At 37.6% G+C, this 27,740-nt stretch overlaps 1 protein-coding gene across 1 annotated transcript in view; it reads left to right on the forward strand.

The window, feature by feature from the left end:
* Positions 1-27,740, forward strand: part of DPYD (dihydropyrimidine dehydrogenase) — a 325,720-nt gene that overhangs the window by 130,964 nt on the left and 167,016 nt on the right. The window contains exons 7-8 of the mRNA XM_053470008.1: positions 4,237-4,318; positions 5,809-5,896. Coding sequence (XP_053325983.1) covers positions 4,237-4,318; positions 5,809-5,896 — 170 coding nt within the window. The remainder of the gene's footprint in view (positions 1-4,236; positions 4,319-5,808; positions 5,897-27,740) is intronic.

Consider the following 27,740-nt stretch of genomic DNA (forward strand, 5'->3'; position numbering starts at 1 on the left):
AAGCAATTCTAACCACAAAACATCTAGGTAAGACATGGGCATCAGTACAGGGATTAAGGAGAATGAGAAGGTATAGAGCACAGCAGTTTAAGTTTAAGAATTTTGAGGGGTAGGGGGAACGAGGTACATTATGGTATTGTTAAAAAAAAGAAATCCCATAAGAATATCTTTCAGCAACTAAACAAAGTGATGCCTGTTAACTGTGTAGAATGCATAAGTTAGAATGAAATCATGGAAATGTCATATGCAGTTCTTGTAATGTGTCAAGAATCCTGTGTCCACGTTGAATCTGGTGTCCTTAGTGTTGAAATGGTTAATCATCTTTATTTCTAATGGCTTGTATGTGTTTCAATTGAGGTCTTCAATGGAGTGGTCCCTTTTGGTGAAGTGGTGGAAGTTAATTGTTTTGTTGTGTCTGTTGGTTTATGCTCAAATCATGAATTGGACAGCTTTCCAAATGTGATATATTATAGGTGGTCTATTTGTGGCTACATACAACCCTACACTAGAGCAATTCCGCAAAATTATAAGGGACTTACAACCCCTACCAACAGAGGTTACAATGTTCAAATAAATATGAACCAAACCACCTATCCTGGCTTTTGGACAACCACCCAACCTAAAACAAAAACTGGTTGATAGAAAATTGCTGAGTGAAAAAATGTCCATCACAACTACAAAGCATACAGCATCAATGTACATTTGCAAATCTCATTTATATGATTGAGTGCAATAAATAAGTACTGGAGAGGAACTTTGAAAACAATGGATTCAACATGGAAATATGATTTCACATTACCAGAACTTCAAATTACATTTCTGTGATTCTCCTTATTTAACAGGCCCCACTTAGTTTAGGTGTATAGATGTATATATGTGTATATATGTATGTATGTATGTATATATATATACATATAAATATATATATATAGTTGTAGAAGTGTTATTAAACACTCATCTACAGACACCAGACGGCTTGTTTTTCCCTCAGAGATCTCATGGTGCTGCTGCAACCACAGGGGATTCTGGGTAGGCACATGCAAATAAGGTTAACAATTATCAACTTTGCCTCTATATCCACTTTATACATGGATCCCTTGAGAGTAATTGCCCGCTGTACAAGACACCCTTTAGACAAAACTCGGGAAGAGGAGCAATAGCCAGATCACCACTCATGGACAGCTGTTTTTTTTGCAATCTCTTTTTACACTTCTTATTTTACACCAAGAAGGCTCAGAACCCCAGCTTTCTTTACTATTCATCCAAGTCAGAAAACGGTGTGCAATAGGTCCCTTCAAGCCCAGCAAGCCTTTCACGATCCCAGCCAGGAAGATGCAGCCTGGCTAAAGAGCTACTAGGTCCAGCTTTACCACAGGTTGTTGTATTTAAGTTTATGATACAAAACTGATTATGATAAAACAGACCTCAACCTGTTTTAGCAGAAATACATAGATCGGTAATATTGGTACAGATAGTCGATAAGCAGTACTGCGACGCAGCGCAGGGCAATACACGTTACAGTACGACTTCAGTTTACGGAAAGCTCAGTAGAAGCAGTGTACAATTACATTCCCAGACATGCCACATATGGTTAGCACTTTAGTGGAACATAACCTGGGGAAATGGGGCTAGTCTTCAGCCTGTCCTTGAAAGAGTAGTCTCTCAGCAGGCTGTGGCCTGCTCCCTCCTCAGCACCAGGCTTTACCACAGGTGCCCAGCCAGAAGGCATGGCTGAATAGCTGGCCATAGTAATCCCTCTGAGGGCCTTGCTGGTAGCAATCAGCTCATTCCAGGTGCAAAAAGCAGTCACAAACATGCAGTACAGCTTCTCTAAAATTCATCCTTAATGGGACTCATCAGCATGAGGTTGTGATACTGGCTTAATAGTTGAGGCTTGGGGTAGCTAAGAAATACCATTACATAAGTTATGGTAGGTAAAGGTGATGGAAACCCATTTAAATTTAAGGGGTAGTAGAAGCATCTACTACAATCATCTACAGACAGCGGACAAGCCAGAAGGTTTGTTTTTCCCTCAGAAATCTCATGGTGCTGCCACAACCACAAGGGATTCTGGGTAGGCACATGCAAATAAGGCTAACAATTATCCCCTTTGCCTCTATATCCATTTTATACATGTATATATATGCCATTACCACCCTCACTCCACCAACCCTCCAAATTTGTATCCCTCTGGCTAAACTAATTTATGACCACCATCTTACTTATATGTTTCGTGGTTAGTGTTGCTTTTGATAAAGGGAACTTGATACGCCTGAAAGCTTGTCCTTAAAATGGAATGCTAGTCCTATTAGGTATTATTTTATATTACAGTACTATTTACACTACTGAACTAAAATACTTATTTACTAAAATACTGGACTTTTCAATGTAAAAAAAAACAAAAACAAAAAGCTAAGCCATTGAGAGAGACTCTTCCCAACAAACGTTTGTTTACAAATCATTTCATATTTTCAGAACTATGTACAGTGCCAGGAAAATACGTGTAAGTGACTTGACCTCAGTCAAATGATGGAGGTTTCACTATAGTGACATTAGGTACAGTACATTAAAGGTTCAGCTTGGTAAAGCACTCATGTCTTGTTACATGAGTGATTGCCACATGAGCGTTTCTGCTGAATATTATACTAATAAATATTATCCTTTAGAACTCAAGCGTAAAGTATACTTCCCCTGACTAGCTTTTAAGCATTTTCATGGAATGTAGCTACATTATTCCAGGAATGCCTTTCCCCCAAAGGACCTTGCACTTACTATGGAAACACTGTCATAATGATACAGAAAAGGTTGACAGTTTTACGGTACTCTACAACTCTAAGAGAAAGGAGAATATGTTGGTTTTGCACAGATGGTTCACTCACCGGATGATTACCTCCAAAGCATTCTTACTGTGTTTTACTACTCTTCTTTCCTTTATATTGTACCCCAGAATTTTAAAAATAAATAAATAGTTTGTTTGTTTTTGCTACATTTGTAAAAGTGGCCTTAAGGCTACAATTACATGTGGGGTTTAGACACAAGTAGCTGCCAATGTAGAATTTTACTCTAACTGGCTACGTTTTGTGCTTCTTCCAAGAGATACATCTTAAAAAACATACCTCTCTTCTTGCAACATTTAGAGATGAGATTGTACTGTAAGAGATGATGACATCTGTTCTCGTCTGTTAGCTTTTAACATTTTTAGCAACTGCAACTTTCAAAGTAAATGTGATATGATATTCCTAAACTGTCAGATATTTATTTAAGTATGAATCTGAAACACACACCAACATGAGTAAAGGTCTTTAGTTCTGTATTAGTTGTGTTCAATGTTTGTGCAATGGCCATTATTTCCTATACCAATGGCTTCTTAGAGACCCAGTTGGCCAGAGATCAAATAGATTCCGCTCCTGTGAATCCTCAATTAAGCTCAATAGCGTGTTTATCTTTTGTCTTACCTGTGTCTTATCTTACTTTAGAGCAGGGGTTCTCAAACTGCGGCCCTCCAGCTCCTGCAGGACTACATCTCCCATAATGCTCCTTCAGCTAAGGGGCTGGCTGAGGAGTATGGGAGATGTAGTCCTGCAGCAGCTGGAGGGCCGCAGTTTAAGAACCCCTGCTTTAGAGTAACCACTAACCAGCAGGTGTTTCATTACCTATTGTTTTTTGTGCTGTTTTACATTGACAACATTTGGCGGTGAGGAATGTTGGCACCTGTAAGAGGAATATGATGGGTGGGGTAGTTTGAGTGGGTTTAGAGCAACTCTTGTTTCTGCCAACCATATAATACAGAGTTCAACATATTGTAATAAAAAATCCAGGAGCTGGTAGCATAAGGTGGCATGGAGGAAAGTGAAGAAATAGGAGAGAGAGAGAGAGGGATTGTCTTGGAAAGGGGATGGTGTTGGTGAGATTTACTCAAAACTCATTTGACTATGGGTAGGGGATCGAAAAGTGACATGCTTTGTATCCTTACATACATTTCATAAATATATCCTTACTAGCAGTTAGTAAAATAATTGCAACTTCCACCACAGATGTAAGCTAGTACCGGTATGAAACAAAGGCAAAAACTATATATTTGATCTAGACAGTCATTTAGAATTACTCCCCATTGGCAGAGACAAATGTAAAAATATAAAAAATCCTTTCTATGCTGTACAATTTAGGTTTAAATACGGTTGCCTGTGCACAGAATACACTGAAATGGTTGTGTAACTCAGTTCTCTGTTTTAACAGTACATCAGAAATTCCTCAGTTCCGATTGCCATACGATGTTGTCAAATTTGAAATTGAGCTGATGAAGGACCTTGGAGTTAAGGTAATGATAATGATACTATAAACTGATCTGCTAAATACCATGTCCATTAGTAGCAAACAATTAACGGCTACAGTAGGCAGAGGCAAGAAGATGTTTCCCTTTGCTTAGGGCATTTGTCTGTCTGCTGTCTGAATGCCAGTAGTTTGGAAAAGGGCAATCGATAGTTCTCATTTGGCATGCCTACATGTGATTAATTGTCCGTAAAAAAAAAAAAAAATACAAAACAAAAACCCAAAACAAACAAAAGTTTCATTGCTTTAGGGGATCCAAGTAGTAGCTTAAGGCATCAAAACTGTCTTTAACTTGCATAATATCACAATATATCAGACATTTTTTTTTTGCCAGAGGCTAGAAGGTTTGCTGTACTGTTGTTTGTGTGCTAGCAATGTTTTTTTTGTTTGTTTATTTGCTAGTTTGTAATAGGTTCATACATGTTTGTTGTTTTTTTCTTCCAAAAATTACATTGGAAGATAAAGCAATACTAGCTTTCTAGTCAAACAGTAATTAAGCAAACTGTTAGCGAAGTAAAGAGGCATTTCCACTATGTGGTAGTGCTTGGTGAGGCCAGCTTCCTTGTTTTCAACCCTTTATTCTTAAAGGAGTCTGTTTACCGGAATTGCATTGAAACTTCAGCTGCATTGTTTGGGCTGAAAGCAGTGAGTTATCAAGGCTAGGAGTTAACCCATTAATGACATGAAAGCTTGGAAGTTCTAGCATTCTACTGATTTAGATAATAAAATGTGAGCATGCAAAATGGCCCTCTTTCTGAATTGAAAAGTGTAAATTTGGCTTGTGTAATTAAAATGCAATGTATAAATAAATTATATATATATATATATATATATTTCTTTACTCTATTAAAGCTCCTAAGAGAGATAACAAAGTTAGCTAATGCTATTGTGCTAAGCATATGACATTATCCATCCATTATCACCACTGCAGGTCTGCTCAATCTGTTACCCAGAGGAGATACCAACCACATCAAAAACTGTTTTAAATACTAGGTTTCATCATCCATAACAGTATAACAACATCTTAAATAGGAAATTTATATAGAAACTAAACAAATCTTGGGAAATAAAGGAATGTACTCTGTAAGCATCTTTCCTTTTAGTCTCCTTTCATAGTAGTGTTTAATGCATGTAGTCTGAAGTACAAGAAGCTTTGCAGTTTAACCTTACCTAACCCCTTTTAACCAGAATGATTTTAAGGTATAATCTGTTTTTATGCTGTAAAATATGGTTAAAGATATTAAATGTCTACTCCTTTCATATGCTGTGCATTGTTGAAAATGGAAGAGGAGAACTTTTTCCTAATCACATTTTAATGAGCAGTTTGCAAATCATATTACATACACTCTGTGTCTTCTGCTTCCTGTCTTATTTTCCTTCAGGCTTTAAAAGTTTTTAGACTGTTTCCAAACACTCTTTGTTTTTATTAGGTTACATTGCATTAGTTTTCTTAATTGGCAATGTATTTTCTTTTACAAGGTAATTGAGGGCAAGGGCCTGGGAATAAATGGAATGAGCATCCAGTCTCTGAAAGAGGAAGGTTTTGGAGCAATATTCATTGGTATTGGTAAGCTACAATGACAGATATTTCTCATTCTTTCTGGATGAATATTGTACGTTTTTGTATCATTATAATACAAACATCATCATTAAACAAACACATGTACACAACATCACCAAACTAAGACTTAATTATTTTAACATTCAAAGTGGCACAGCAGTGTCATTGTGGGGAATGGCTTTACCAAAATTTTTCATGTGACTTTATGAACTGGTACATGTTTATGTATTTTAATAAGGTACTTAGTAGGAGTAGAATGTGTACAATTTGCACACTTTCTGTTGTTTTTTCACACATGATTATGCCTTTAAGGCTATGATAACACTATGATAATTCACTAGACTTGAGTCTCCTCTATCCTCTGCTAATGAAGATAGGGTTTAAATATTGTAAAAAAAAAAAAAATCCCTATGGCACGCACTGACCCCTACTTTTGCCTCCCTATTATTTTACATCTAGTTTTCGGTGGGATAATTGGTTAGGAGTCATCCTTGGTTAATATAGGACCCTTGGGATCCTCATTTAATTTGTTTTCTTATTATTATCTTTTTCATTCTAGTTTTATGTATGGGAGGGTTGTAACTGTTCGAGTAACAGACAGACAAAGATATGTAAATTCACATTTCTCCTTCCGCATCTTCTTCTACATCTTTTTCATCTTATGTATTCTATATTGTCCCTTCTCTTCTTTATAATATCTTTAGTACTTAATCTGGTATCTTCTTTCTTCATCTGCATCTCCGCGGACATAACCAGGCAACTTTTGCCAAAATGGTAGTGCTGCGGTGATGTCCTTCCCGATTTTCCAATTGAGGGAGAGGAAGTCACAGAAAGCATCAACTAAGGGAATAAGGCAGTGCTTCCGGTGACATTAAACCCTCCCCCAACCCCGATTGGAGGATCGGGAGAGGACCGGGAGAGGACATCCCCGCAATAGCTGCCATATTGCCCTCTTCTCTGATTGGAGGATCAGGAGGACATCAATGCAAAAGTTGTTGGGTTATGTCCGTGGAGACAGAGAAGCAGACAGAGAAGGTAGGGTAACCTTTAATAGCGTGAGAGAGGGAGGGAATAAGAATGACAGTGTTAGAGCGTGAGAGAGAGAGTGTGAGTGAATGACCCACTAACTTTGAATGGAAATTCAGAGCTTTTTGCTTTGTTTTCGTCCAATTTGTGGTGTTTTAGGGCTTTATACGAATTACTAAATTTACCAAAATTCTATAAATATGAAATTCCTATGAATCCAAATGCACATGTCTACAGATCACCACACCTGTTAGTGAATATATTAAAATTTGTAGTTTCCCTGTAACTAGGCAGAGCGAAGACTTAACCCATAAAAATATGTTGTAACAGGGACTTGAAAGGTTTTTACGTGTGGGTATGTTAAAAGACATTTTACAATTAACTGTGAAAGCAACCCTTGTCTAATTCTGCACTGGCATGAGCTTTCACATATATATATGAAAATTATGTTTACTGTAACAAATGCCTGTATTCTACCTATAGAAAAAACATCACTAAATAATATCCCTAGTGCCATTTTTATGAAAAACTGTAATGCGGTTCAGCAGCATGATTGCAAAGAAAAATATCGCATATTAAATGTAAAGATTTTTTCTTTTCCACATAAACCTGCTTCTGCCGTTTCAATCAATGGAGCTATATGATTGAGAGCTATATTGTTCCCCTAATGGAGTTCTGTAGTAAGCACTGGCTTCTCACCGCTATAGGCATTTCACCTTAGTTGATCTATGTTTATTCAAACACCCATCATAGATGTATTAATTTATCACAGCAGAAAACTGTACTCACCTTTGTTATTCCTCTCATTATAATACTACACAAGTAAAAAGTAAAAAGCATTTCAGATCTTACAGAATGCATCAAATCAAGCATTCTAACATGAAGTGCTTGCACATTCTGAATTCCTCAGAAAATAAAGTGTTTTTTATGTGAATTTATACCATGCCATTTAAAATGCCATGAAGATGATTTTGGAAGTATTTATTCAGATAATATGTACATTAGAGGAAATATCCATAAAATACTTTTATCCTGCTGACATACTGTGTTGTGTTTTATTTTATATACATTATACATTTTATAGCAAATATTGTAGTATTTTTTTCCATTTGAGTTGCCATTTTTATTCCATGTATGAGCTTACTGAAAGTCAAGGCATTGATATTTTATCTGCACCCAACAGACAAGGCCCCTAAAGGCCATATGTATACCTGGGGTTGTTGGTTCCTTGTGCACAGTGTATTTGCCTTGCATTTTGGTTCTGGACTACACTTGTGGGTGGCTTCAGACTGATATGTTGATGGACATTTTACCTCTGTAATGGCACAAGTGAGCTAAAATTTGAAAGTTTCCCCTGAGCAAGGATACATTGTAGTAGGTATATTCTTGAATGTAGCGGTAGAATGTTGTACTCCGTTTTGGTACCTTTATATAAGTTATGATGGGTAAAGGTGATGGAAAACCCTTCCACTAAATTTTTGGGGTATGTAGAAGTATTATTAAACACTTATCTATAGACACCAGACAAGCCAGAAGGCTTGTTGGTGCTTCAGAAATCTCATGGTGCTGGCACAAACACAAGGGATTCTGGGTAGGCACATGCACATAAGGTTAACAATTATCACATTATCTCTATATCCACTTTATACATGGATCCCTTAAAAGTAATTGTCCGCTGTACCGGACAGCCTTTAGGCAAAACTCTGGAAGAGGTGCAATAGCCAGATCACCACTCATAGACAGCTGTTTTTTGGGGGGGTTTTTTGGAATCTCTTTTTACACTTCTTGTTTTACACCAAGAAGGCTCAGGACCCCAGCTTTCTTTACTATTCATCTAAGAAAGCTGTGTGCAATGGGTCCCTTCAAGCCCCACTAACCTTTCATCATCCCAACCAGGAAAATGCAGCCTAGTGAACAGTTACTAGGCTCAGCTTTACCACAGAAGCCCAGCCAGAAGACATGGATGAGGAGCTGAACACAACAATCCCTTAGAGGGCCGTGCTGGTAGCAATCAGCTCATTCCAGGCACCAGAAGCAAGAAACAGCTGCAAATATGCAATACAGCTGCTCTAAACTTCATTACTGTGGTATTTTTACCAACCTCTATGAGACTCATCAGCATGAGGTTGGGATAGAGGCTTAATACTTGAGGATTGGGGTAACCAAGAAATACCATTACATAAGTTATGGTGGGTAAAGGTGATGGAAAACCCTTCCACTAAAATTTAGGGGTATATAGAAGCATTATTAAACACTCATCTACAGACACCAGACAAGCCAGAAGGCTTGTTGTTCCCTCAGAGATCTCATGGTGCTGCCACAACCACAAGGGATTCTGGGTAGGTGCATGCAAATAAGGTTAACAATTATCACCTTTTACCTCTATATCCACTTTATACATGGATCCCTTAGAAGTAATTGCCCGCTGTACAATTAGTTTTGGCACCTAAAATACATGCCCAAGAATTGACAAGTTGTCAAAACCTGGTAGATCAGTAGAAGTCCATTTGGTCTAGTTGTGAGATTTAAAAAATCACTGCTAAATTGAGTTGTGTTGGCAGATCAAGTCAATCTCTTCTTATAGTGTTGAAAAGTCAATTTTCATGGTGAGACCAATTAAGAATAAGTGTTATGTTAATTCAACAAATAACCAAAGTAGTTCAAGATTTGAAACGTACAATAAAAGGCCTCCTGGCTTTCCTGATATACCTTGAAAGGCAGAAAAATGACTAAGGAGCAATCTATAAGCACACAACATATATATATGTATGTACTAGTTCAATGGTATTGTACTTTGTTTAATTGTTTTTATTAAAATGCTTTTAAAGTGTATGTTAAGGATATTTTATATTTACATCTTCAAATACTAAACCCTTTTTCAGACAGAATAACGATTATAAGCAAATAAAATTAAATAAATACAAGCGTTTGTGTAGCTAATGTGTTCAATGGTGCATTTGAAAAAAAATCTATTTCTAAAATTAAAATGATCATAGTTTATTAATTTACTCCTTCAGTACTAAAGCAATGTGTATATATAACACTGTATAACAAGAAGGGAAACATCATTATTCACAGAAGACTGTTACATTTTGCTTGATTTATCTTCCCTTAAATAGTATAATTTATTATGCTTGCATGGAATGAAAGTGCCTGCGATAACAAACTTCACAGGCAAATAAACTAGTGCAAGATAGCCAATGAGCAAATTTATAAATACTATATGTAATTCCTAATGGAGTCTCTAGATATTGGGTATATGCTCAGATTTATTTTTGCCATTTTTAATTTTTTTTTTATTGAAAGGTATTTCCAGTATTTTTTTTTACAATAATAAAAACAAATACTTGAAACTGACAGAATAATATGTGGTTAGTGCATGGCATTATGATCTGACCTAATGGTAAAGTAACTAAGCCTTAAAGATACAATGAGGGTGGGTGTTCTTTCAAGAATATTATATAACGAAATGGCATGCTTTTTTCACGGAAGTCTGAGCTGTCAGCCTACTTTATAGAAATTTTAGCTTAAAAAAATCTTTAGCTTTAGTTGATAAACTAAACCTGACTGTTCAGTTCACCTTTTCATTAAATTTTAAGATGGCGTCAAGATAGGGATCTTGATTTTGTATCAAGTTATACTCCTTCAGCTGAATGGTTGCTGTTGAATTGGTAGCCAAGTTTGTCAGTCGAGTTGGAATTAAGGACTGACAGTCTGATTTATTAAGTAATTGATCAGTCCTGGTGAACTCTAAAAGTTGATGTTATCAAGGCATGCTCTTTTTTTCCAGTGTGACTATGACCTTTCCTTCCTATGCTTAACTTTCTGACTCAATACAACTTGTCAGTTAAGTCATTGTGAAAACTAGTTGCAGTTACTTTAGCAAATTCCTGAATTTCTACACATAGAGATAATTTCCAGGTGCTTGTTGGTGATCTTGTTTTAATCAACCCGTTTCATACCTCACCATGTATGAGTACTTATGAGTAAGCGCCAGTGAGGTGTGGAACACATTAAAGTTTGCACAGGTTTGTTTGTGAATTTTTCCACGCACTGATACGTATGTGGATTAATCATTCCAAAGTTGATTGGAACAGAAGTAAATCTAGAGTGCCTTTCTTCCCTTTTTTTCCATTAACTCATTATTCAACACTTATTCAAATGCATTTAATCTGTTACTAAATATGGTCTCTACAACCTTAACCTTACGTTTAATGTAATTAGTTTGTAGACTGCATTTGGATTCGTACAAATTGCAAATTCACCAAATTTTGGTAAATTCAGTGATTCGTACAAAGCCCCCAAAAACAAGGCCAAACCCCTTACACTTTGTAATACTCTCACTCACTGTTGCATTCTTGTCTACTCCCGTGCTCTTTGAATGTTTCTTTACCTTCTCTGCCGACCACTTCCGCATCTTCTTCTTCATCATCTTCTTTCTTTTATCTTCTCTGTTCTCCATTCTATCTTCAATCCTTAATCTGGTATCTTCTTTCTTCGTGTGCATCTCTGCAGACATAAGCCGGCAACTTCCGACAAAATAGCGGCGCTGTGGTTACGTCCTCTCCTCCAATTAGAGAATCCAGGAGATGATGTCACCGCTAGCGTCGCCATATTGCCCTCAGTTGGCACTTTCAGTGACATCCTCTTCCCCGATTGGAGGATCAGGGAGGACGTCAACACACAGCTGCTGTGGGCTCCTTCAAGTCTATGGAGAAGTGCACGTAAATGTGTTTGTGTGTGTGTGTGTATATATTGTGAGGTAGGTCTGGGATCGCCCCTCGCTGAGGTCAAGGGACAAGCGCTGTCTTCATTCAAACCAGGCACACAGCAGTAAATTTGTGCAATCTGACACAGGGTCAGGTTTATTAGAAAGGTTGCAGGGACAAAAGAAATATAACAGTAACAAAAGAAACACCTTGCCGTCCGGCACTTACTATACATAGGATGTCCCTCACTACCAGCTGGAGAGCTTCTCTCTGCCAACTTAACATAACATAATATGTCCAGCAACCTTTACTCACAGGTCTCTTCCACAGACAGGCTTTCTGTGTCCTCAGTCAGAGAGAGCTACCTGCCCTCCTGGCTTCCCTTTTATATCCACCCTCTAATTCACTTAATTAATCACCTAGCAGGTGGAAGTCTCAGGTGTTACTCCACATAGGAAAGGAATCTAGGAGAAACATACCTCCCTTCCACCACCAATCCTACATGACTGTCACAATATATATATATATATATATGTGTGTGTGATACTGCTCTCATCCAGCCACCTACTATTTTTCAATATGCTGCCATCAGTCAAAGATGGGTTAATTTATTTTTTGCATCTTTTTTTTTCATTTGCCATTTTTTAAAAAAATGCATGGCCTCTTTCCTTGGGTTGAAACTGAGGACAGATGGGTTCACTGATCATTTCTGGATGGGCTCTGAAAAGGGTGAATGTTTTTTCCACCCATTGATTGGCAAGAAGGTAGGCACTGATATTTACAGTACATCTTGGTGGCCCTAAAAGTTTGCTGGAACGGACCTCATCTCCCTGCTCCCACTATGTATTAAAGGCAAGTAAGACAAAATCCCTCAACCATACTGATTCAGTGGCTGGTGAATCTTACGCACTGATGAGATCTAACAAGAACTAACAGCTGTATGTAGATGGAACACCAAGCTCATCAAGTGGCAGACAGACGAATGATGAAGTCATGTAACAACGAGAAGAAAAAAAAGACATACCTTGTTCCCTTATCTGCTTCTCCAACTAGAATGGTGCTTTTGAGATGTTTCTGCTTTTGTGAATTAAGAGCAGAGTTACTTTTAGACATGCCAGTATTTGCCAAACTGTATTTTGCTTGCTGTGCTTTGCAGGGTGGACAACTTTATCACTTACATGCCCACCAGAAGGTGGAAGTTATACTAGTTAAACATTTATTTAATGCTAAAATTCAGGCAATAGGATAGGGTCAGTGGCTGAACAGTAAATGAAAGTCAGAATATAAAATGAAGTGCTAGTTTCTTTTTTTGCAGTGGGCAATGATGGTAACGGATAATGTTTGATTAATGAGCAGCAGCCGTATACCAGGAGGAAACATCTGTAACAGATGATTTATTATTTCGGAGGTGCTGAATGCTTGCAGTATCTTGCAGATTTAAGTATGTGTGGCTGAATAAAATAAATGAGATGCAACACGTGAAAAATGAAAGCACATTACTTGCAAAGGAGGTTTTGCAATCCAGGGTTTTTTTTTTTATTCAAGTATACTTTGTCATAGAGATTTTTAATGTGCTTCTGAATATAAATCATATAACTGTTACATAAAATAAACTCAGTTGGAATTCTTACATCTATCATCTAAGACAGAAATGAAGGTTCAACTTAATGTGCTGTAACCTTCCTTAAATGTTCAGAAAATAGCCTGGTGGTCAAAAAAATATGTATGCATATGTATGTTGAAAAAAGATGTGAATTTAGATGAATAAATTACTGTGGGACAAAAAATGGCAATTCCAGTTTTAGTAGCACACTGCGTGATAAAATATTTTAGGATATTTTATTCCTAGGCTCTGTTTTACAACAAGTCTGACCTTGGAAGAAACTTATTCTTTACAGACCATGGGTAAACTATGTTAACAATACCCAGTGTGAGATATTTATTTATGCAAGTGTATCTCCTATATTTATCTTCTATACGTTGTATTTATTTATTGTATTTATTTATTGTATTTACATTTTGTGTTACATCCAAGAAGTGACCCTTGCTTCCAGTAGGTGACATATTCACATACTGTACGTAAAATATCAACCTGTACCTACAATCCAGACATATCAGTCTTTACAGGTGCTACATAAACCACAAATTGGATGAATCGGTATTCATTGTTCCAAAAAAAATAAAAAAAATAAAGCCACCAACACACAGGGGAGTCAATACAATGGCAAGGCTAAAAACTAGGAAATCCATATTTGCAAGAGTTAAACATATATGGTTCAGGCACAACTAGGCCATTTATTACTGTCATTGCTTTGTCTCTTGACTTTACTAGTTTCTCAATCTACAACAAGTCCAAGGATCAATGCCAACTTTATTGGGGATGAAAAGTGTATGAAAAGTCATTTTTGTGCAATTGACACATTCTTTGGGTTGGTATGGTGGTTTTGCACTTTCTATACCAAATTGTGTTTCAGTCATCCATATGATGGTGAATGCATTCTTTGAGACTTTTTGCAAACTCGCTTTAAGTATTTTGGGTCATGACTCTTGTTTAATGCGATAATTTGAAAACACTCTCTTTTTGACAAGTATGTAGCGTTATGGCTCAACACTTGCTCATCTTATTTGATGATTGATGAATTTTCCAATCCACTCTAGTGCCGAATTAGTAAAGCATTGTGCTTTCAAACACCAAAGATACAAATAGATTCATTCAGTTGTAGGAGTTGCATACTTTCTGGAAGAACTGGAAAATGTTTTGCTGCAGTAGTGATCTTTGACCCTTTACCTATTAAGGCTTCACACATTGCATGTTCCATTAGCTGTGAGGAACACATTTAGGGTGTTAGGTAGAACTCGTAGCCCTAGCAACTTCTCTTACGTTTCAGCCTTCTACTTCTAGCAAAAGATTTTAGATCTGGTAATGCATTTTAACGTTCCATAAATAGAAGACTTATATAGCCTTGTCAATCCGGTAAAATCAACAGCAATAAAGTTAGCCTTCAATGTACTAAAATTAATCTAATAAAAAGGTCACCTTGAACATTCATGCTTATTTCTCTTCTATTAAAGCTAATGTTTAGTGCATTTTGTCTGTTCTTTGTTAATTCTTTCAGAATGACTAAATTCAAAACTATATTCGATCTGACTAGTCCATCTGAAAATATTTGACGCTACCACAACTAAGGCAGACCCTACAACTACAACTAGCTTTTAGTTGGTAAAAATCAAGCTGTGTTTGCTTATGCACTGGCAGAGGGGGGAGAGGATGTCACCTGAAGCTCCACCATTTTTAAAAAAGGTTCAAAGGGGGTATCTTTTGGAAAAATGTCGGAGCTTGCAGGCACACACTCGCACCCAATCCTTGTATCGAGGGAGAAGATGTCACTAAAAGCTGCTTCCGCATCATCTTCTGCATCTTCTTAATCATCTTCTATCTTCTGCCAAATAGGAATGGGCCAAAAATGAACCGAAAAATGTTTATAAATCGTATTTGGTCCATTTGCATGTCTGTTATAAAGTTTTGATCATTTTGATGATTGAATGTGGTGATTGCTCCATTGCTGCTCTCGACGTTCCCCTCTTCCCAGTAGTTAAAACAGAGATTTGGCGAAGTATGGCAAATTGTTTGGTGGAACTGTTCATGTGAGATACACAGCCAGTGTATTAGTTGAATTGATCATCTAATTGGATGAAATCCCATGAGATGAGATCTTGTATGTGCAGCATCAATTGCAAAGAAGATATAATCAAGTTGGATTATTACACCGTTTTTCAGTTAGGAGGACTCGATTTGGATTGAACAGTCGGGGAGAGGTTTAGGTATATACAGTATGCTGTGTCTTGTTTTTATGTTTTAGGTTTTCTGTTGTGTCACCTATGCAAGCCCCTGAGGAGGTCAGTAGTCGGAAGTCGATGAAATGCATAGGGCATTGTTTTTTTTTTTAAATTATCTTTAATTTACCTTGTGCGAGATTCCAGTAAATAGTCCGCGGCCTGGAGTTATAAATTACATCTTTGTCTATTGGCTGCTGCTGCTTTCTCAGCTTCTGTTTACCGACCGAGGGGAAGATTTTTCTGTGTAAAAGCTTTTGCTCCTACTCCATAAGTGGCAGTGTATTCGTAATTGTTGAACATGCCTTGCACTTGAGTTGGTTCTCAATTCATTTTTAACATGTGCATGTATTGGAAATATTTTTAATATTTTTAATATCATACAATATTTTTAATATCATACAGTGATGTGCTATATACCTTTTCCATCATTCCATATATGTGCAGCCAGGTCTCTGAGGAGACATCAAGTCCTATCATCCTATAATCAAGCGGATGGTGATATACTCTCTCTCTATATATATATAAACCTGTCACACAGCAAACATATGCAAAAACTAACAAGAAATATAATTTAAGCGTATCATTTCCCCACATCTACACCACTACTACATGGTCTTCTGTTCATAGATCTACTACTACATGGCCCTCTTGTCTTATAATTTAAGGATTCCATTAAGATCTTGCATTTTGAAGTTGCTGAATGCTGTAGTTCTGTACTGCTGGTTCAATACATGGTAATACTCATGTACATTTTTAATCAAATGTGCTCATTTCACAGAAACACCATTATGCTGCTATTTGGACTGTAGCTTGCTTTTGCAATGCTAACAAAAACGATTTTAAATCAACTCATACAGTACAGTAAGTGTTTACTTTAGCAGAATATTGTTGGGAATAGTCGACAGCTCAACAGCGCAGGATTACATTGCCCGGATGGCACTATTTATTAAGGCTATGATAACACTAATGTTCCTCTTTGATGTATAGCATGTGAGACTTCAGCTGATCTTGTAGAGAGCCTAAAGGATGTTTCATTGAACATTTAGTATGGCAGCAAGCCAGAATACATTTAGCCTAAGCCCAGATGACAGCTTGGTAATAAGGTAGTGATTGATGACCACTGCTTCCTTATGAAAACCTGCTTGATATGCTTGGGGGAAATGCATTGCCAGCTCTTTTCATTTCATTCGCTCTTCTCTTAGTTATTTTTACTCTCAAATAGTTACATGGATATATGGCTGGGTTCTCGTACTACCACATTTAAAGTGCAGTAGAGCAAAATGAGTACCTTTTTGCAATAAGTAAATAGATACATCTCCATAGCAAATCTTTAAAAAAAAAAAAAAAACAGTTTACGGTATTATTTTCAACATGACTTTGGGAAGAGAATCAAGAAAGCAGATTTGCTCAGTCTGTTTCAATATTAAACATTTGTATTAGTTTATATGATAGTTTGAATAATAATGTATATGATAGGTAGAGGCTAGAATAGGCTAAATACTTTTATAATTAAAATGAAGTACTCAAGTACAGGTTAATTTATTTTGAGGATGAAGATCAGGGGTTCTCAAACTGCGGCCCTCCAGCTGCTGCAGGACTACATCTCCCATACGCCTCAGCCAGCCCCTTAGCTGAAGGAGCATTATGGGAGATGTAGTCCTGCAGCAGCTGGAGGGCCGCAGTTTGAGAACCCCTGATGAAGATAATGCATCTCTTCTGGGTTGTTCCTGGGACAATTAAAAGTTTACTGCTACATTCTTACATTCTGCCATTGGGCTTCTACCCTCTGCTCTGTGCAGATCATTGCATGTGATTCCCCTCTTCCACTGCTATACTCATGCTAATAGCTCTCTATTTTATGTTGATCATTCTATAGTAGAAGCCAGTATTGAAAGACATAGATCTCCTTCCTTACCCCTTTCTGTGCTGTGTCTTTACATTTTTATAACATACGAGTTGATTTGCCTTTGACAAAATATGAATTGACTGCTAACCAGAATTCCTCTCATCTATCCAGTTTTCTCATAACAACATGTGCACTTGGTAGTTATACGACCTCTTTGAAGTGATGAAGCAGTTATTGGTCTCCCATACCATGTGGTTTAGAAGTCCATACAAACATATCTTTTATACACAGTAACAGGAGAAATTTTCAAAGATGTCCTTGGTGGATCTCAGATGAATCAACCAGAGTTTATTGCCCCATCCATTCCCAAGTGTCAATATTTTATCTGTTAGTGTCAGTCGTGAAGAGATTTCAGATAGTCTTCACTATTTAATAACGTACTCTTCCTAACATAAGGCAGGTCTAAGTGATTCTAAACAAATAAAATGCCAGGTGTTGTAAAGTAAAAACAGTAAATCGGTCAATAAGCATTTTTTCGAAAGGTACATATCCTCTTTTTCCCACTGGGTACCACCTTGACAGGTCTTGGGAACCGTGGACTGAGAATCAACAGAGAGAGAATTTTGAACATGAAGTATAAGGATGTAGTGAATAGCACACAAAAACATGCAGCTCCCACTCCTCTAATTAGTGATATATTATCATGCTTTATCATAGCACAAGATGTTTCAGCACTCACTGTAGTTGCCATCATATTCCACATTGCTGTATAATAGGTAACTAAGTGCAACATTAACAGAACAAAAGTTAGGGAGAACCCAGCACAAACGACCTTACAATCTAGATCTAGTGAACTGAAGATTTGATGGGTGGATGAAAGGTATAATTTTTTCTGCTCTATGCTATCAACTATCAACTTAGAAAAAAATATATAGTGATCAGGCAACATACCCTTAGCCACCCCACACACACTATTTGCCGTCAGCTGTTTTGAGCAATTCTTTCCATTAATTGACTTTACCTTCACTTAGTCCTCCCTTAGTTTTGGCCAACTAAATATTTAAATATAGTGTTGTGTATAGCATTATATTATAGCACTAGATTTTGTCTTACATTGTTTGGTGAGAACTGGATTTTGTTATACATTGTTCCAATACAATGTATTTATCTACAAAGCTGTAAGTCACCTCCAGGTTATGGATAAGAGCATTGGCCACAGCTTTATTTTATCACATTGACATAACCAGCTACTTCTAACATCATCTGCCAGCTCTGGTGGAATTCCCGCAGGTTCACACAGAGTTTTTCTGTGAGCACTTGTCCTAAGGTATGACCAGAAGCTCTTGGCAGTAATCCTATCGTTTTTCATCGAGGAATAGAGCACCACAGTACCAACTGGCCTTGAATATGGACAGGTCACCGCACAATGAGCTGCTTTTTAAGACAATGCTAAAGAGGTCTCTGTACCAATAGACCTTAACAAATCATCAGGGGCCTACCTAGAGTATTTAGCACCCGCGGCAGATCCTATAATTAAATGACAGAAATCTCTTTAATTCCCCCAAAAAAGTTTATTCTCTGGATATTTTTTTTTTGGAGTTTTCTCTTTTACTTTGACTTTTTGCTCATTGTGTTTGATATTAAATCTTAACATTTTCCGTTATACTATCTGAAGCCCCCGTGATATATAATTGCCAAAAACATGATCCAAAATAAAGCTACATTAAGCAATTTAATAACCATTTTTTGTTGTCTTTCAATGTGTTCACACATACTGTGGAAGCTAAGAATAAATAAGCTGCAATATTTAATATCTGGCAGCAGGATAGGATGTTAACTACTGATGCTACTCTTGTTTCTAACCATGCAAGCACTCAAAACTGTGCCTTATATCTCAGGATACACTTCTGTGCAAAAGGTTTAGGTAGGTAGAAAAAATGCTTTAATGTAAGAATGGTTTCACAAATAGACATGTTAATAGTTTTTTTTTGTATCACTCAAATTTTATAGGGAGTGAACAGAAGAAAAATCTAAATCAAATCAATATTTAATGTGACCACCCCTTGCCTTCAAACAGGATGAATTCTTCTAGGTGAACTTGCAAGTCATCGTAGGCACATCATTGTTGGCATATAGTTAGGTGTATGATTCAAAATGATACCAAGCTGGTTCAAATAATCATCAATATAATATGCAGGTTGAAACACTATAACTGAAACAAACAGCTGTGTAGGAGGAATACATTTGTGGAACAGCCAAACTCACTAACAAAGAGAGGTTGCTGAAGACAGTTTAATGTCAAAGGTCATTCACATGGCAAGATTGAGCACAGCAAAATGACACAAGGTACTTATAATGCTTTAACATCATCTTCTGCATATTGTTCTTTTTCACCTTCTATCTTCCCCTTTTCTTCTCTCCTCTATCTTTAATCCATAACCTGGTATCTTCTTTCTTCATCTGCATCTCCGCGGACATAACCTGGCAACTTCCGCCAAAACGGCGTCACCAATGTGACATCCTCCCTGATGCTCAAGAAGACATCACCAAAAGTGGCAACTGATCGCAACATTGTACTGATTGCAGTGCCATCTTCTCCCCCATTGGAGGAGTGGGAGAGGACGTCATCACAAGCGCCACCATAATGCCTCAGTTGGCGCTTTCAGTGAAGTACTCTTCCTCGATCCTCCAAGCGGGGGAGAGGATGCCACCCCAGTGCCGCCATTTTCATGGAAGTTGTCTGGTTATGTCCTCAGAGATGCAGACAAAGAAAGAAAATACCAGATATAAGATTGAAGACTGAAGATAGAAGAGAGGAAAGAAGGCTGACGATAGAAGAAACATAAGATGCAGAAGTGGTCAGCGGAAGTGGTCGGCAGAGAAGCTAGGGGAAAATATTTAGCGAGCGTGATAGAGTAAACAAAATAATAACAAAATAACAGAATAACAAAATAACAGAATAACAGTGTGAGAGTAAATGTGGGCACCAGACAACAAATTGAATTCTCAAATTAAAAATTTACACGTCTGTTGTCCTATTCCCCGTTTTTAAAATAGTTGAAAATTTTTATGTAAGTGGTGGTAGAGACTGAGTCCCCACAATGTCCTCAGCATAATTACATCCACATATCCAGTAAAACAATTCATTGCCATTTAATTATTTATTTTGCAGTGATGTAAATGTTAAGTCTTTTAGTTGATGTGTTTTGGTCACTGTTGCTGGCTGCCACCCCGTTCTACAACTTTATGTGACACACAATATAACAGCACCATCTATATCATTGCTTTCATCTATGTGCTTTTTTGCTCTGTTGAAGAATGTTTTGCTTCTTGTCTTGAGCATCATTTTAGACCTCTACAGATTTATTTTATTTAGTGTAGCCTGTAAAACCGTTTTGTGCTGTTTATTATATATTTTCATGTGAAAATCTTTTTTCCAATAAATACATTACCTGGCATGCTGTATCTTGCCTGACCTTCCCTTGCTGGCTCCTTGTGCTTCTTATAATAGCTGTTTTACGTTAGAGAGCGATGAAAATGGGCCAAAATGATGACAAATGTCAAGTTTTAAATTGTTAATAGTCCATTTGTCATCATAAAGGTGATATGTGTCTGCCAACATAGCATGAATCAAACTTTCAATTATATGCCGATGTATGCTTCATTTGAAGGTATCATACACAGTTGAGGTTTACAGATTTACCAGTGTCTGCAAATAACATACACAATGCTTACTTATTAAAGGGGCTATAGGGTAGACAGAGCTTCTGCTTTATAAATATGTTTAAAATATAGACATAAATATTTATTCCCAGGGTCCCATATGTATGATATACATAGCACCTGTACCCAAAGGCCATGCTAAATATATATATATATATATATATATATATATATATATATATGTGTGTGTTCTAAAAACCAAGATATCCTGGTGTGGAAAAATTAACCACACTATCATCACAATAAGATGTATTATTGTCATTTTAGAAAACCAAAAAAAAAAACAGTGTATGTTAAATTATTTTGAGGCTTCTGAGCTTGGGCTTCAATCTCCTATAAATAGACAATGAAGGAGAAGTTATTTAAAATTGTCTATTAATATAAACATGAGAACTCCACAAAACTAAGTCACTCTATTCTCCGCTTGGAGTGTGTCCCAATTTAGAAATGTGAAATGCTTTCAGAGAAATATTAGGCATCCATTCTGGAAAGCTCAATCCAAACACAATTGTTTCAAACGTCCAATTCTACAGTGTGAATATATTTCTTTCAGACACTGGTTCATACAGAATGAAGGAGAGAGTTGAATTTGACTAACTAGCCACTGCTGCAGCTTATTTTGCCTGTCTGCTTGTTGAAAATATATTCTGTTTTTATTTTATTTTTTTAACAAATAACCCTTCAAAATAAACAACTATTGGTATTGTTTCCCTAAACTTACACAAGGGAATTTGAGTGAGGATTGTTAACCCTTAATGTTAGTATTATTTACACATTACAATGATGGAAATAATGAGAGTTAATATATTATAAAAAACAGACATTACCAGGGGAGGGCTGGCCTTATTTGCCCCTTGTCCTCCCACTATAACTAACATCCGCACACATTCTCAAAGTTATGTACTTATGATAACACCCTCACACTAACACACACTGACATACTCATACTAACACACATACTCATGCTGACACATACTCAATCTAAGACAAACTTACACATACTCATTCATGCTAACACATGCAAATACACACTTACATACATACTGTACATACTCACTTCTTCCATAGCTCTCTTATCCTGTCACCCCCCCCCAGAATCTCACCACATTCCTGCATCTGCCAGCAGTGGGCGGGTCTAACTCGGATTGGCCAGTTTTGAGGAACTTTGGACTGCACCTAGAGGTTACTCTTATTTGCAGATACAAATGTTTCATAGTAGTAATTGAAAATACAATAGTGTTTTAGAAACAACCTTAAAAATGGTACGGATAACAGTTTTGAATATGTTGTTTCAGTTTGCCAAATAACCAGACAATTAAATTTACCTAATCATATCAGATGGGCATAATATAGGCAGGGTATTGAAAATGAGTAAATGAAGGGCATATGGAGTTGGTGCAGCTGGATAGGGAGTGCACAGCAATACACAACTCCAACTCATATTGAGCTGCCTACTGCATGGGGCAGTTTTATCTGTGATCAGTGTATCTGACCAATCTACAGCTTTCACAAAGTGTCAAGACTATAGTTATGTTCACCATAAACACCAAAAAACAGATATGTAAAATATACAAATCAATTAACCATTTATATATTTACCAGATTGGTGACGACATGTTATTATACCATATACGAACTGACTGTTCTCTGTTCTCACTGTAATGAATGTTTAGAGGAGTTTATCTCAGTCATGTTGGATGGTGATGTTGAGAGATGACAGAGTAAAATATTTCTACCATAGATTGACAGTATCAGAAGACTTTTTATTAGTTGAGATTCAGAATTATATCTTCAGATACTCGGCAAGATAAATACAATGTGTGAATGTAAAGAATGAATCACTTCTTCTGTGAATTGTTTCCAAGGTGTGCTAGCTGAATTAAAACTTTAATTTCCTATTCAGACATAAATCTATACTATCATTTTGACACACATTTTGAAACAGAGCAGAACTATAGTGTCTTACATTTATTGTGAAATTATGAAAATTGATCGCAAAGACCAGGACAACATAAGATGGGAAGATGTAGCCTTGTAGTTGAGCTCGTTAAGCATTCAGAAGCCTGTTGTGTACTATTAGTCATACACTGCTTAAAAAGGTTTAAAGTAAGTGTTCAACCAAGATATAAGTCCCTGGCGTTATCCTATATATATATCTTAGCCTTATGCCTATTTCATGCTGGCTTAAGCCCCTTCGCTTTATTAACATCTATGACCTCTGTTGAAAGGCTATTCTATGCACCCACTACCCTAAAATATTATTTCCTGATGTTACTTTTAAACCTTTGCCACTTTAGCTGAAGACTATGTCCTCTTGTTGTTGTAGTATTTCTCCTTTAGACAAAGTCTCTTCCTTTATCATATTAATTCCCCTTGATTGTGTTTCATATCCCACCTGAACATTTATTGCACATTTTTATGTTTTTAAAGTTAATTGGGGTACAATAAGAAAGAAGCTCCTTGGGTGGACATACAGATATAATGAGTGGTAAGGAGAGTTACTGTAGTACTGTTCCGTTGCTGTTCAAGTGACAGAAAATACATTATTTGGGTAGGATTAATGCATGTATTTAGTCAGGGCCGGCCGAAGACTTAACGCCGCCTGGGGCGAAGTTTAAAATGCCGCCCCACCCCCCCGGTACTTACCTTTAAAGAGTCCTGCCGGCGAGTCTCCCTGCTCTGCCACGGTGCCGGTTTGTAATGCTGAGCGCCGGAAATTGACGCCACTTCCGGCACTCATCATTACAAGCCGGCACCGAGACTGAACAGGGAGACTCACCGCAGAGGAGAGAGAGAGGGGCGCCGAACGGGTAAGCGAAAACCACTCGGCGCCTCTCTCTCTCTCTCCTCCGCTTCAAAACAAACAACCAAATTAACCGCTTGGGGCGGCAAAGTGCCGCCCCTTCTAAAGTGCCGCCTGGGGCAATTGCCCCAGTCGGCTCCATTGTAGGGCCGGCCCTGTATTTAGTAATGCTAAGTGTTCATACATTAAGCATTTGCTTAATAATTTTGTGTTAGAACATAACTGCAAGTGTTAATATATTGTGTAGCAATAATTGTGTACATACTACCATTGGTGTGATGTACATGGCGCTATTGAGATTATGCAGTTTCAGATGTTGGTGGAAATTAATCTACCGAAGACTACCTGAGCATTTCTGATGCTCTTAGCAAGCCGAGTCTTTCAGGCAGAAACAATAAAGGTGGATGTGATATGTTTTAAGTAATAGGTCAGATGACAGGCATTGCAATAATAAAAAAAAGACACTAATTACTTTTTACTATTTTAGTTAAGTATATGCAGTTATAGACACATGAATAGTGCTTTATTTTTTTTTTTAAGCTTGGCATCATTGTTAATGTGTAATGATGGTTTACCTGGAATGATCTGAAGCGCAGAGTAGGTGGGATGATATATGTGCATAATTGCACAGCAATCTTTTAGGCACACTTTTGTTCCTCTGATAAAAATGATTCATTATTTTAGTATTTGGAGTTGGGAGATAAATTTGAAGATGTGAATCTTCTTTTCCTTGTTAATCCGCTTGCAGGAACCTATGTTTTTTAAATAGCAATTCAGGTTGGTATTTGCCACGAAGGATTGTTATAAATGCTTACAACATATTTGTAGTTACCAATGCATATTTAGGAAGTATACCATGCTAATGACCGAGTTTTTATAACTGCTGTGGCTTTTTAGATACAATGGATGTTTTTTCTAACTTCAAGGACCACTCCAGTCCTGTTTTAATGTTAAATTCATATTGGGCTCCAGTGTGTTTTTACTGGATGGACTCATCCCCAGGTGCCGCTATTTGTGATTATATATATATATATATATATATATATATATATATATATATATATATATATATTGCTAATTTCAGATTGTTGAAATCATTACATAGGTTTAGTGTGTATAGATTTGGGAAATGAGACAGATCCACCTTTAGCACCAAGCCACAACAGACCATACCATGTTAATGATCAATCAAAAGCAATGCCAAGTCATCTGATTTTGGGTCCCATTCCTTCACTGATGAATATAGTATAGTATAGTATAGTGCAGGCTAATAAGCAATTGTACATTTCTAGCTGGTTGCAGGGAATAAAAGACATTTTTCAACCGCATAGGAAATAACAAACACTAGTAGAGTCTTTAAATGTGAAATATACAGTTTTTCCTCTAGCAGGGCTGCCTTTTTTTCATCATGGCAGGTTTAATTTAACTCCCTGCTGTGATGTGCTGTACAGCAGAATTCATTATGTAAGGTGTTTAGTTTTCTCTTCTGTATATCCATGCAAAATAGTGTTTTAATTATCACTTTTAATATCTCAATTTTTGTTTCTGCTTTTGGTTTCCCCACCCTCTCCGTTAACTGCAACTACTTATTACGGGCTGCTGTGATTACTCCCTGATCTCTACAGCAGGTGTCTAGCCTCTATTTATTTTCCTTCTCTTCATAAGTATCATTTATGTTACAATAAAGCTTGCTGTTCTTAATGTTATTTTTGTTTGTAATTTAATCACAGCTGCATAACGGTATGCATAGTTACAAAGTTTCTGAATCCTAAACTGCATCCAATCACTGTAACAATGATGAAAGTAACTGTAATAGATCTAGATCAAGGCATGCATTTTTGTTTATTTCTTTTCTTAGTCTTCTAGCAGTAAGTGCCAAGTGCTTTAGTACCGTGTTTCCCCGAAAGTAAGACAGTGTCTTACTTTCTTTTTATCCCTAAAAGCCCCACTATGTCTTACTTTCGGGGTATGTCTTATATTGGGAAAAAATTGTCCAATTTTTTTTTTAACCATAAAATTAACATATACACCAATCCACACGTATACACAAATCCACACACATATACACTAATCCACACACATATACACCAATCCACTCTCACTTAATGCTTTCCTACCTTTCCTTTCTTCTTTCAGCTTCTTTTCCTCCTCTTCGCTCCTCTTCTTCAGTTCTTTTCTCCTTCCGGGTCAGAGGGCACGGACAGCGGTGGGCGCGGCTTCAGTGTTGTGCGCCGGGATCTGACGAGAAACCCCGGCGCACAACAGCTGTTGCCGCGGGGATCACAAGGGAGCGGTATCGGAGGTCATTAACAGACCTCCGGCTCCCTTGAGTGATCTTAAGCCGGGTTGAACCCGGCTTAAAATCACTCAAGGGAGCCGGAGGTCTGTTAAAGACCTCCGATACCGCTCCCTTGCGAGCCTGCTCCTCCAGCGGCGGACATTACTGTCCGTCTCTGGAGGGGTGCCGGGTGCCGCAGGTTGGCACCCCCTGGAGTGTGGCGCCCTGTGCGGTCGCACACCCCAAAGGTCGGCCCTGCTCTAAGGGGCCGGCCTTAGGGGTCTGCGGCCGCACAGGGTTTAAATAAAAACATCGGGGTTTTTTTTCAACTTTATTTAACATCCTCCATGTTAAATAAAGTTAAAAAAACTTTATTTAACATCCTCCATGTTAAATAAAGTTTTTTTTAACTTTATTTAACATGGAGGATGTTAAATAAAGTTAAAAAAAAACCCCGATGTTTTAATTTAAATCCTGTGCGGCCGCAGACACGTAAGGCCGGCCTTGGTGGGGACTTCCCGGCCCCTTAGAGTGGCGGACCCGGTCGCAGGTGCGGCGGGCCTAAGGGGCAGGCGCCCCTTATGCCCTGCGTTAATGCGGCCGTAGGCCGTAGGCAAATCCCCCGTGTTTCCCCGAAAGTAAGACATATGTCTTACTTTCGGGGTACGGCTTATATTAGCCGACCCCTCTGAAACTCCCGATACGTCTTACAATCGGGGGTGTCTTACTATCGGGGAAACACGGTAGTTTCTTTTTGTTGTAACTTAAGCAAGTGGATACCTAAAACATATTGAAGTTATGCTTTGCAAAATATGTGATGGTAGAATATAAAAAAAATATATGTGGACACCCCTTCTAATGAGTTTGGCTGTTTTAGCCCCACCCTTTGCTAACAGGTATATAAAATCAAGCACATATGCAGCCATCGCATTCAGGTCGTACCGAAGACCTCAGTGACATTAAACATTGTCATAGGATGCTACCTTTGTCTCAAGTCAGTTAGTAAAATTTCTGCCTTGCTAGATCTTCCCTGATCCTCTGTAAGCGGATTGTGAAGTGAAAATGACTAGAAGTAGCTCAGCCACAAAGTGGCTATACCATTGCTCACTACAGAGTTCCAGACTGCCTCTGGAAGCAATATCAGCACAAGCACTGTGGGTCAGGATCTTCATGAAATGGGTTTCAAGGGCCAGGCGAATGCACACAAGTAGAAGATCACTATGCACAATGCCAAGTGTTGGCTGGACTGGTGTAAAGCAAACAGCCACTGGACTCTGGAGAAGTAGAAACCTATTTTCTGGAGTAGTGACTCATGCTTCACTATATAGAAGTCTGATGGACGAATCTGGGCTTGGTGGATGCCAGGTGAACATTAATAGGGGTTGTTATAGCTGCATAAAAACACATTAATACCCATGGTATTGGAATGAGATATCCAACAAGCTCATGTAGGTGTGATGGCCAGGTGTCCACATACTTTTGGTCATGTATTTTACATCAAAATGTATAGTAAATTGATCAAACAGTGTAGTAAAATGCTTACAAAGTTATAGTTCAAAACTACTTATATATATGTGTGTGTTTGTGTTGTTGAATACTTACTTCCCGAGCCAAGTAAAAGAATATAT

This window comes from Spea bombifrons, chromosome 6 (genome assembly GCF_027358695.1).
Source record: "Spea bombifrons isolate aSpeBom1 chromosome 6, aSpeBom1.2.pri, whole genome shotgun sequence".
NCBI classification, from domain to species: domain Eukaryota; kingdom Metazoa; phylum Chordata; class Amphibia; order Anura; family Pelobatidae; genus Spea; species Spea bombifrons.